This window comes from Sceloporus undulatus, chromosome 1 (assembly GCF_019175285.1).
Source record: "Sceloporus undulatus isolate JIND9_A2432 ecotype Alabama chromosome 1, SceUnd_v1.1, whole genome shotgun sequence".
In the NCBI taxonomy this organism is placed as follows: domain Eukaryota; kingdom Metazoa; phylum Chordata; class Lepidosauria; order Squamata; family Phrynosomatidae; genus Sceloporus; species Sceloporus undulatus.
Genome location: NC_056522.1, coordinates 101,997,205 through 102,009,640, shown reverse-complemented (window position 1 = coordinate 102,009,640; position 12,436 = coordinate 101,997,205). Strand labels below are relative to the sequence as shown.

The 12,436-nt window shown below is 39.6% G+C and overlaps 1 protein-coding gene across 1 annotated transcript in view; it reads right to left on the bottom strand.

The window, feature by feature from the left end:
- LOC121925175 (triadin-like) overlaps positions 1-12,436 on the bottom strand; it is a 180,222-nt gene that overhangs the window by 108,843 nt on the left and 58,943 nt on the right. Inside the window, exons 8-12 of the mRNA XM_042457013.1 lie at positions 11,957-11,992; positions 11,256-11,318; positions 11,075-11,137; positions 10,010-10,072; positions 8,697-8,759 (exon numbers count right to left, since the gene is read on the bottom strand). Of these exons, the coding sequence (XP_042312947.1) occupies positions 8,697-8,759; positions 10,010-10,072; positions 11,075-11,137; positions 11,256-11,318; positions 11,957-11,992 (288 nt within the window). The remainder of the gene's footprint in view (positions 1-8,696; positions 8,760-10,009; positions 10,073-11,074; positions 11,138-11,255; positions 11,319-11,956; positions 11,993-12,436) is intronic.

The following is a 12,436-nucleotide window of genomic DNA, read 5'->3' as shown; positions in this document are numbered from 1 at the left end:
CGTCTGGACGCTGTGCGTCCAGTACGTAAAGATGGCGGCGCCCATGTAGAAGGGGCGCCGCCATCTTGTACGGACGGAGTCCGTACTAGGCCCAGGGGCGTCTATAAGAGACGCCCCTTTTTAAAAATGGGACGTCCGGAGGACGTCCCAAATGCCGGTGCAGAAAGCACCAATCTCTGCTGCAGAATAGATTGTCAGCACCCCTGAAAGATAGCTTTCCAACCTCTGCTAAAACACCTCAAGTGATAAGCAAGCCCATTACAGTGAGCAGCTCCTGCCAATTGGATAGTTCTGAACCAAAATCTGCTTCTCTACAACTTGAGCCTACTGGTTCTAGTGCTACCCTCTGGAGTTGTGATGTGCCTTCATTTCTGACTTACAGTGACCCTAAGATGACCCCATTGTGGGGTTTTCTTGGCAAGATTTGTTCAAAGGAGGTTTGTCACTGCCTTTCTCTGAGGCTGAGAGAATGTCACTTGCCCAAGGTCATCCAGTGGATTTCATGGCCAAGCTGGGAATTGAACCCTGGGCTCCAGAGTCATAGTCCTATACTCAAACCATTAGGCAGTCTACTGGTACTAATCTTACCCTGTGGAGCAACAGTTAACAAATTGAGTCCATCAAGAACTCAGGCTCCTAGAATCTATCTCATTGTAGCTTTGAATTAAGCACTAAATCAACTGGGAGGCAAGCTGACATTTGAATGAACAAGCTCATGCAGCTGAACCACCAGATCCAGAGCAGTAAAAAAACCTATCTATGAACAGTGTCAAACAGGTCTGTTCCAGGCATTTGTTTCGTTTAAGTGATGCTTCTGAGTCAACAGCAGAACTGATCTGTTGGTGTTTTTCTCCAGACATATTAGCACAATATTTTTCATTACTGCAGGCCAGAGGATGAATTTATTATGTACATAATTATTTTTTAAACAGCTAACCAACAGCCCTCAGAGTCATCTCTATGCCCCTGGACAGACGGGCCCTTTGTGGGTTCATGGCGATGTGCTGGGGTTTCTCAGGGTGGCGCATGCACATGCCCCGCAATTCTAGCATGTCACCATGACGCCATAGCTGTGCGCCGTTCAGCTGGACCTGTGTAGCAGCAACGTACTCATGCCAGCGCCAGCAGTTTGCGGTGGCACTAAAAGGAGCCACTTTTCAGTGCTCCTTTGTTTTTTGTGCAACTGCGTCAAGCAATTTGGTTGTTGCAGCGTGGCTATGCGCATCTTTCTAGCGGTCTGTACCCTGCCTATGTTGAAAAGTGAAGCCTTCAGTATTGGTGTGTGCTTCAGCAAATGAGGAAGAACAGATCAAAACCAAAAAGACTAACTAGCAGTGCAAGTAATATTTTTTGGAGGGATCAGGTTCAGAAATGCATCATGGATGAAAGAGTCTTACTAATGGCAGACATCTAAAAAAACCTGGCAATTAATGAAATCTTTTAATGAGATTTCAGAAACAGTGACCTTTAGTTGAAGAGAAATGGAAAGGTGGAGACACTTTCAAGCATATTTTAAACTGAAATATACTAACATATTTTTTGTTATTTAGTCATCAATTTTAGAAGACTGATTGTCAACATAGGTTAATATTTTCCAAGGAAGCATGGCAATGTATGAAATGCAAGAATTGGTAGAAACGTCTAGAATCTAAAGATTTTATCACGTGGGGAAAATCAGGAAAAAGTGGGAGTTTAAGCAGACATTAGCCCATGAAAATTACGTGATTGCAGTGAAGATTTTCACACAGTGTCACAATTAAAGAGGATTTATCCTGGCAATAAATAGGTAATAACTATCAACAAATCATTCACAAGATTTCCCCATGAATGATTGGTTGCTGGTTATTACTTGTTTATTGCCGGGATAAGTCCTCTTTAATTGTGAGGCATGTTAAAATCTTCACTGCTATTGCACGATTTTCACCGGCTAATGTCCCTTTAAATCCCTGCTTTCCTCTGTGATAAAGTCCTAAGAGACTGATAGAGGCAAACCAGCATTAATATATCCTGTCTTCATAAACTGCAGTCCTTGGAAAGAAATCAGATATGTGTGTGTGTGTTTGTGTTTATGCATGTGCATGTATATTTCTAAATCAGCCCTAAGTCCTTCCTTACATAGACTTTCTATCTGCAGATATCTTCCTTCTTGTCAAAGTTGCTATAACAACTTCTGCTTTTCTCACTCAATTACCCTCTTTTCACTCCCTTTATGGATGTTCCTTGCTGTTTCTCTGTATACTTTTCCAGTGATCTCCTCATCTCATTCAGTATCTTCTCCACTACTTCTGTCTCACAAGACAACTTTTTCTTCTTTGAAAATGGAGCACCAACAACATTAAAGAGATGTCTGGTCAAAGGAATCATTCAGGTAAAAAGATTTCACGAAAAGATACAGTATTTCCTTTCTTTTGTTCTTTCTTTAGAGTAGATGCTGAACTGAAGGAAGTACTGCTATGAGAAAGCTGATAGTTAATTTTCCATAAGGGTTTCACCACCTCTCTCCACATAGCAATAAGTAAGTGAAACAAATATCACAGATTTTTCTGACATAAGCATTTTTTCTAGTCTCAGACTGATAGGTTTCTGTCTATATTTACAGTGGCACACTTTTTTTTAGTCTTATATATGCATTCATTCACTTTTTTCTCGCATTAACAAAACAGTGATTTGGACATATGCTTAAACTGTATGAATAAAAATGGAGAGCAATGATTTCAGTGACAATATCCACCTTTAGAGAGGCAACTAGTGTGGTGTGATAACAGTTCTGACTGAATCCATATCAGGGCTCTAAAGAGGATGTCTCAACAAATCAAGACACCCCTTGTACCCAAAATGGTCAACTGCTATGCCACAAAGTGAAAAAAAGAAGAAGATTATCGATCAAAAAAAATATTGGGTTCTTGGCAAGTGATTTTTTTTCTCAGGAAGATCCAAAATAAGCAATCCTCAAAAAATGTGCAAAAAAATGCTAGTTGGGCTAAGAAACTTAGCCCAAGTAGATTTCATGATGACCACTTCCTTGTTAAGAATTCATGAAGAGAGGAACTCCTGGGGAAAGCATAAATAGTAACTTTGTTGACATATCCACATTTTATGTATTATGTATTACAGTATATGTATTATATTTGGCCACTTTTACAAAATCTTCCTTAAGTGTTCTCAGCACTAGTTCTGTGCAGATGACTCAGTGAGTATATGGCATTTGTGTGTGCTTGTGTGTAGGCCTGTAAAAATAAATGACAAACAATGACTAACATTAGGGACATAGCCAAGGGGGGGTCCTTGGGGTACGTACCCCCCTTCTATTAGAAAAATGAATGGTGCATGTTGCTGTGCCGCCATGCCCAAGCCCATTATAATGGTGGCACTTCGTCTGGACCCCCCCCCCCCCTCTTCCTAAAATCCTGGCTTCGTCCCTGCTAACATGAGAGAGCGAAAATTGATATATCATTGGTATGTAGGCCCAATATGTTTCCTTTCCCCCATATGACTCTAGCTGTTAAGGACAATCCAGCTCTCATCTGCATAGCCCTATGCTGCTTAATCCCCTTTGGTCACATTAAAAGTACAATAAAATGTTAGGACAACGGGACAACACACTGGTAACTAACTTTGCAATATATGTACATGCCCTTTATATTCTCACAGAAGAGGAAAATACACAACCTCTTTGGTTTGTTTGTTTTCTCTCTCTCTCTCTCTCTCTCTCTCTCTTTCTTTCTTTTAAGGGTATGGATGTAGAGAGACAATTGTTCAAATTCACAAGGGACAATTACACAAACAGGAGGAGAAGTGATGTTGTTTTAATGAGCTCTAAGGTCAAAAACAGTGTTTGTACTTCTGTGTCTGACAGATTGCTTTTCTTTGGTTTTAGCAAAATGCTGTAAATAAAAACCAATCATTTATCTAACAGGAGCCACAAGCTCTCCCAGGTAGATAAGAGTGTAATCCCCATTGCTGCTAGTGACTGTGACTGTACATTAATAAGTGCACTACTCACAGCACTTATCTGATGGGTGAATGTGACCAGTATTGCTGACCTAAATTTTTTTGTTCAAGTTTACCATAATAAAGAGAGTGCTTATTTAAAGTTGAAATGAAACAACAAATATGTGCAGTGTACATTAGTTTTTAAAGGTTGTATTTTATGCAAATAATAAAAAATATAGATCTGTGAGCTTGGTTTGTATTTTGGCAGACTCATTTGTTGAATGGTTCATAAACCGTAATAGGCTTTGAAAAGAGACACAGAGATCATTTTACTTTGTACTGCAACAGGAAAAAAGAGATAGTGCCAGAAGATGAGATTCACAGGTTGGAAAACGCTTGCCAAACTACTGGGATAGACCTTTGAGTACTGCTGTGACAACTTTAAGTAGTGCTGTGACTAATGGCACAACTGGACTCAAGCTGAAAGGATGTTTAGCTGTTGACATGCTCAGAGAAGACAGTAAAATCCAAAGCTGCACAAAACATAGAAACACAAGATGTGAGATGCATGAATCAATGGAAGCCAGACATAGTACAACAAGAAATGAAACGTATAAAGCTTGCAGTGCTTGGGGTGAACAAGATAAAGTGGATAGGAATGGGACATTTTCAGTCAGATAAGTACACTGTGTTTTACTAAGGAAATAAAAATCTAAGAAGAAATGAGGTGGCATTAATAGTGAGGAGAGATGTACCAAAAGCAGTCAAAGGATATAAATGCAAAGCTTGACTGAATCATATCAACTTGAACCAACTGGCTCAAGAAATTTTCCAGATTTTCTGGATTTGCAGTGGTTGGAAAAATGTGGAGCTAGTTCAAACAGAATTTTGATATATTCCATCTTTAATCTTGTGTTACCTGAGCCTAGTGCTCTGTAAATTACTTGTAGAGTTCCAAAAGGTAGGAGCTACTAATATCCATGGTGGCCATTTACACATAACCAATAAATAAAATATGAAATAAATGAGGACAAAAGAAGGCACATGTTTGTGTGTGGTAATCTATATGTATAGATGCAAGTTTATATATAATCACTATAATTTAAGTAATGCGTTTTAGTATTGTCTATGACCACTGACCATAATAACTGTGTGCCTGCTCAATCCATGTGCAGATGCTAAATGTTGATGGGTGATCTCTAGGCCCTTGCTCCCCTTAAACCAGACTTGGATGGGAGTTTCCTTCAAATATTGAATTGTACTTTTATATAACCATCCTACATTATCTCCCAATTAAACTTACAAGACTCAAAGAAGAATACAGACATTTTAGCAGGCCCAAGCACTATGGCATGGTAGTTTGGCTACTACAAAACACGTAGAAGTATTCAAAATGTGGATTTATCTTGGAAAGTTAAGCATTTCTTAGACTGACAGGGCAACCAATGGAAAAGTATCAAGGAGAACAAATGAAGACCAGGAAATCATAGAACAGAGAAAAGGAAGAGTATTTTGATCCTCTATGAGAAACAAACAAACAAACAAACAAACAAAAATACAACTGATATTCATGTACCATAAACTAGAGAACAAATATAGAAAAAAAAATATTCTTAGTGCTGCAAAATCAAGAAACATGATAATCATGATTAAGTCCAACCAAAAGACAGACAGGAAGAGAAGCAGCAGCAATGCCATCCCAAGACATTCTGCAACCTGAAGTGGACAGCAAATGACATTTCCCTTCAAGTCAAAACTCACAGTATCACAGGCCAGCCATGCCATTTTGACAGCTGAGATAGAAAACTCCACCAACACCTCTCCCCCGCCCTTCCTGGCTGTAAAGCAGAACAATAAAAATGCAATGACTATCATGTTCTTGCCATTTCATAACACCTCAAGCCAGCTGCTTGAGCTTGCTATCCCAGAGTGCCAAATACTTTATAGAATACTCTATTGATCTTCCCTGCTTTACATTGCAAAGTGGTCTGGGAACTGTTTGTTAAAGATAGGCATGTAAATCCATGAATAAAGGAATGCTTGTATGGATTAGGCCATATACCAATGCTAAGAAGGAAGATATAAGATGAATAGGCCTGGTAATAATTGTACATAACTATTTACTCATCTTGGAATTTAAAATCTGAAATTTCATCTGTTACATACCCAGTCTTTCTGAACTATTCTGCACAATTTGGAGAGAGCTCTGTAAACAGACTTCAGCTATAGTTTTCCTGATTTTTATCTGCCTGTTTAATGACGGAGAATGAACAAGCAATTATTTCAGTGGCATTTTTATTTCTACTGGATTTTAAATGTTGCAGTTAACATCCAGCTATATACTTTTCTAATATTATGGCTGCAATTTTTCATCAGCTACTTAGTTAACAGTAACGGATGACTAAATCTAGATATCTGTTCTGTATTCACAATTGCTACCTAGGCATGATTGTGACACTTAGGCCATGATCATGATTTCCTGCTAACCTACTTTACTAGGTATCTGCTGCATGAGGGGAAATGCGGGTTGTTGTTCAGGTGGGTGGTGTGATACCTGCTTGGGGATGGTGTCAGGGCATGCATCATCTAAACGCCATGCCCCCACACCACCCCTTAGCTGCCGTATTGTGCCAGTCTATTTTGCCCCTTTGTAGCTAATGTAGAATACTAGCCAATATTTTGTGTCAAGGTCTTTCATAAATTAAAAATCTAAATAAATGCAGCAGGCCAAAGTTAAGGGTTGGGATACTGCTCATACTGACATCCTAAGAACCTTTGTATGTAAATAAATGCTTCTCTCTCTCTCTCTCTCTCTCTCTCTCTCTCTCTCTCTTGCCCTGCTAATGAAACTTAAATGCTGGTAAATCATGTCTAAGACTGAAGATTATTATTGCTTAAGTGCAAATATTCTGGCTTTATTTGTTTGTAAATCATACCCACAGGCTTAGTTGCAATGTAGAGGCTGAATTATTTTGTCACAGTTGAAGCTCTTTATTTCCAAACCAATCCAGAAGAAAAGGAAAAGGAAAAAGAAAAACTTCATTCCACACAGACGAGCCAATTTTTACATATGCCTAGTAGCCATGATGTTATAAATTATACTATAATATTTACATATGACATTTAAATAATGCTCCAAAAGCCATTTCTCAATTTAATAGTTTGCCTTCTGGAATTTCAAACACACTTTCAATAACATATTTTTCTTCTTCTATGTTATGTTCTTATATCAACACATTGTAATTGCAGAAGAAAATGAACCTTATGTAAGTGCTATCCAGACCATGAGAGCTCAGCTCATACCCATGCAATGATGTGCAACATCAACGCTAGATATAGTTCTGTGCATGTTATAAGAATATATGAAACTGACCCCAGCTGTGTGTTGTAATATTTAGACTTAAGATCATTGATATCCTGGGTAAGAAAGAATGGGATTGCAGACTTGACTTCCATAATGCACAAAGTGTCTTCTGCAAGGTGACTAGGTACAGTTCAATGGGAGCTTTACTCTTAGTTAAAACCATTGCCTAAGAGGGATGCCACCGCAGACACAAAGAAACTACATCATGTTGGAGGAAAAGGCCACAACTTTATTAGCATATGAAAAGTACCACACACAAAATGTAGGGTTGGTTCCAATGCATGAGGTCTGGATCTGTCATCCATCAGCCCAGTACTGAATGGATGACCCAAATTGCTTGGCCATGACCAAGCTCCGGGATGGCAAGAGATTATGGGTTACCGCTCATAACCCATCAACGCTCACATCGCATATCTGTAACTGTGCAACATCGTGTAACTGTCCCTTGCCAATGGGGGACGCTGTGCGGATTATGCCCCCGCAATGGCAACACCGCCTTGCTCGCAGCACCCCAGTGTCCGGATGGACTCCCGATCCAGCGCTACGCAGCCCTGGAAACCACGCCCACCAGATCCAAGACCTATGCAACCGCCAAACAAAGTTGTGACAATGACCACCCCACAGGGGGGGGGGGGGGGGGTGAGCCGAGTGAAAATGGCACCGTCCGTCCCGGCCTCGTGGCCTTTTAAAGGCCTGTAGACCAATGGGAGGCCAGCATAGGGCGGCAAAGCCCGCCCTCCGGTCTCCCTCCAACCCCGGGTGGCACCTGCCTATGACGCCGCCCAATCAATGGGCACTTCCGGCCACATGGGCCGCTGGGACTTGTAGTTCCTAGCGGCCCCCGGCCAGGCTTCTGGGAGGCCGCTCGAGCCGGAAAAGGCCTGCAGCCCACGGGGCCTCCCCCGTTGGCAACAGGGCCATCCCGCCGAGGCGGGCGGCCCCATTAACCAGCCTTCAACCATCAAAGCAGAGGTTACTATCAGAGCCTGGAAATACCATTTTAAAACTGGTTCAAAGCATCTCCCAGTTGGTGACCATGCTGGCTGGATGATTCTAGGAGCTGTACTTCCAAATGTATTTTTTTTTCAATATCTGGTTTTAAATTCTGCTTTTAGGGCTTAAACACAGCCTTCATGATAAGGCATACTGGAAGAAAATGGTAAACTGGTAGACTGACAATAAAGTAACACATTTATACAGTTTCAGCCACAGAGTATGTAACTGGAGAAAAGTTAGAATTGTCTCCATCAAAAACAATAAATTCATAACATTAAAAAGAAGAAGAATTTAATGAGCTCAGAATTTACATACCCCTCTAGTTTAAACTTTTAAAGTCTAAAAATGTACACACATAACAATGGGATTTCACTGAAGAGAGTGACAGATTGATATTTCCTACCTGCTTTTTTAACTTCAGGGACAGCTGTCTTCTCAAGAGCTTTCTTTCTTTCCTCTTTTTTCCCTAAAAATTAATTAAAAGGAAGCAGTTTTTAATGCTAGAAATATGAATCACAGACTTCAATTTGCATTCAGCCAAGCACGGGGAAGAAAATGTGACATGTTCTCAGATGGATTTTTTTGGGGAGAGGGGGCTATCTAGGTCAGATCAAGATTTCACAACTACCGGTAGCTGAAATATTGATTTAATGAATCTGCTCAAAATGTGAGTACTCTAGATCCAATCCATTTTGTTTACTGACCCACAGAATAAGATTCTTAATATAGACAATCCTGGGTCAGAATTGATAGTCAATCATTCTCTTTCAATGTGGATATGTCGAGTCAATGGAAAAGTTTTGTGGAGCTAAGGACTTTTTCTTGGAGGAGAGAGACACAGAGGAGGTTGTGCCCTTCACCCTGATCTGCTCCCCCCCCCTCACCAGCCAGATGCTTCAAATGACTTTGGACCCCTGTAGAAATAATGCAATTTGACACCACTCTAATTGTCACGGCTTCATTCTACACAATCCTGGGATTTGTAGTTTTGTGAAGCACAAGCACTCTTTGGTAGAAAGGCTAAAGAGCTTGACAAACTACATATCTCAGGATTCCATAGGATGAAGCCACAGCACTTAGTGGTGTCAAACTGCATCATTTCTACAGTTTAGGTGCACCCTAGGAGACCTTGAGACAGGATGATCAAGGGCTGGAAACGTTTCTTTTTTGGGCGCTAGAACTCCCACAATTCTTGTTCAGCATGGTCAGTGTAAACTAGCATATCCCCCTCAAAAGGAAGTCTGTATGCCATTTTTCTGCAGCATTCTGGAGGGGCAGTACCTCCACTATTACAATTCCTTTAGTGTTAACACAATTGGTTGTCAGGACTGGCACTGCCATTAGGCACAGTGAGGAAACTGCTTGAAGTGAAGGATGCTGAGGAGTAGAAATGTACCACACAGCTCTATCCTCCACCTCTAAACTGGATAGCTCTCCACACCATGAAGGCATCTAATCCACTGCCAGTGCAATTCAGTTCAATTTAATCAGGTTTTACTGGTGGGACAGAAGGTCACTCCAACTTGGCCTTTACTGGAAATACTAGAAGTTTCGCTATTAATACAAAGTTTTTCTCACAGAAAAGGGGACCCAAATGTATTCTTCCAGGCAAGCAAGATTCCATCATACATTATATCTCCTCTGAAAAATATATGCTTTCCTTTGTAACCTGTAAATAAAAATGAGACAAAACAAAAGCATTTCTCAAGAGCCTACCTTTTGGTTTAATTTCAGAAACACCTTTCTTCTCATGTGCACCCTTCTTTTCTTCTTCCACCTCTAAGATATGAATTTTAAAAGTAGCTTTCTTTAATAAGGAATGATAAAATGGCAGCGGACTGAAACAGGTCCAATCATGCAATTATAAAAAAAAAAGTAGACAAAAAGAAATCTAAATCACAGAATTTAGATAATCTGTTATGCAATTATGAGAGCAGCAGAGGTGATAGTGCTTGCCTGATCCTTTAGTTGAAGAACAGGCTTTTTCAATGTGTGTAAACACATGAACAGAACCATAGGAATTAGTCAATCAACTGATAGTCACAGAAATTGCTGATTCAAATATATTCATGTGTGGAATAGGAATGGATGAAAACTTTGCTTTATTTCATTTTGGTAATAGTTTACCAGCATTTGCAAATGCCTTCATATTCAGATTGGAATGAACTTGAGATGCCTTTTAAAAAACGAATGTGGGAGAAACTATAACTGGTAGATTCCGTATCCAAACTTGGCAGGGAGAGTCCCGGTTAATCTTCTATCATCCCATTTTTATCTGCCACTTTAAAAATGTCCCATTTTCTCTCTCCTCCTCCCACTTTCTCCCTTTGTCCTTGGCTAGTTTCAGTGGCTGCAAACTGATTTTAAAAGTAGTTTGCACTCACTGGGAGGAGAGGAGAGGAGACAGAATCATGCCATTCCCAGTTGGCTCAGGCAAAAGCAAATGGCTGCATATTTACCTATTTTGTGTGTTCCTCCTTACTTATAGGTTTTGTCATCTAGTTCACATTCTGATGTTGCTTGGACAAACTTGTCCTGTTTCATTTTTAATTTGTGAATTATGAGAGACATGATTAACTCTTAGATATAGGTACCTAAATGCAGCCAAATTCACATCATTTATTGAGCCACAACAGGCAAATAGTTTCCAGTTTCTGCTACCTTGATGTGGTCACATCTAGAAACATTATCCCATGAATAAGTTATTTGAAACTACCTTATGAATTAACTGATACCAGTTCAGTAAAAATCTAGCAATGAAAACCAGTGCAAATAGCTTACTTTTCACTTTAATTTCAGGAATAGCTTTCTTCACAGGAGTTATTTTTCTCCCATCTTCTACGTCTAAGACATAAATAAAAAAAATATGTATTTGTTTTGTTTCTTAAAGCATAACAATAGGCAGAGATCTATGAAGATCAAGTAAATTAAATGTCCCACTTTAAAACAATAAATATCCTACCTTTTGTTTTAACTTCAGGAATAGCTTTCTTTTCTTGAACTGCCTTCCTTCCTTTCTCCTCTTCTAAGGAATGAATTTAAAAGGCAATTATTTTCCTCTGTATTTCTCACTCAAGAATTGTCAGTCAAACTGACAGAACCCTTCTTTTGAGGTGTCATTTCCACACTTTGGAGAAATAATAATAGTGGAAACAATGGAACAGGTAGAAAATCTTGCCTGGCAAATAGCATTTATAGGATGATCAAGCATACTTTAACGCAAGATGTGTTTAGGCTTCATCTCAGTGAGGTACTTGCCTATTCATTGTTAACTGATGGAGAAGACCTGGTAGTGCAGAGGTGAGAATAATGAAGCCCTCAGATGTGTGGACTGCAATGACCAGCAGCACTAGTCAGTAGAGTCAATGGTGAGGATTATTGGAAGCCTCAATTCATATAAAACGAGTGGCAAATTGTGGCCTGTATACAACATGCAGGTCCCATGGCCATTTTTTTTTTACTTTCAGGGCTCTCAAGGGTCAAAAATGCTTTGGCTCCAAATGCCCCAGAATGACATCTAGAGTATATGTGGGCATTTTCATCATGCTTCTATGTCCCTCCCCAGGTAATTTAAAATAAGACTCCAGTAAGAACTTTGTATTGCTAACCCAAAACAGTGGGGGTTGGGGTTAAGTGGGAGAGAGAACAATTAATACTACTTACTTATTGGTTTTGTAGTTGTCACATTAAGTTTTCCCACTGCATGGAAAAATATTTTTAAAAATAAAATAAAAAGTAAAGTCAAGGGAATACAAATAATAAATTACAAAGGCTGGAAAAGCACAGTATGTTCCCAGAAGCTGCAGCAAGTATGATCAAGAGTATTATAAAACAGACACCTCCTTAAATGCTAGAAATCCCATTTGTTTGCATATTGATTTCACTAGTAAAATCACAATGATATTATCAAGGAGGAGACTGATTTAAACAAATTACAAAAACTGTACTAGACCAAATTCATCCTACCTCTATGATAGTATTGTGATACCCACAGTGCAACAGAATCCTTGTTAAGTTATTAAACCTGCTTGCTTGTTGTTGTGTACCTCCAAGTTATTTTTTACTTATAGCAACCCTAAGGTGAACCTTTTATAGGGTTTTCTTGGCAAGATTTATTCAGAGAGGGTTTGCCATTGCCATCCT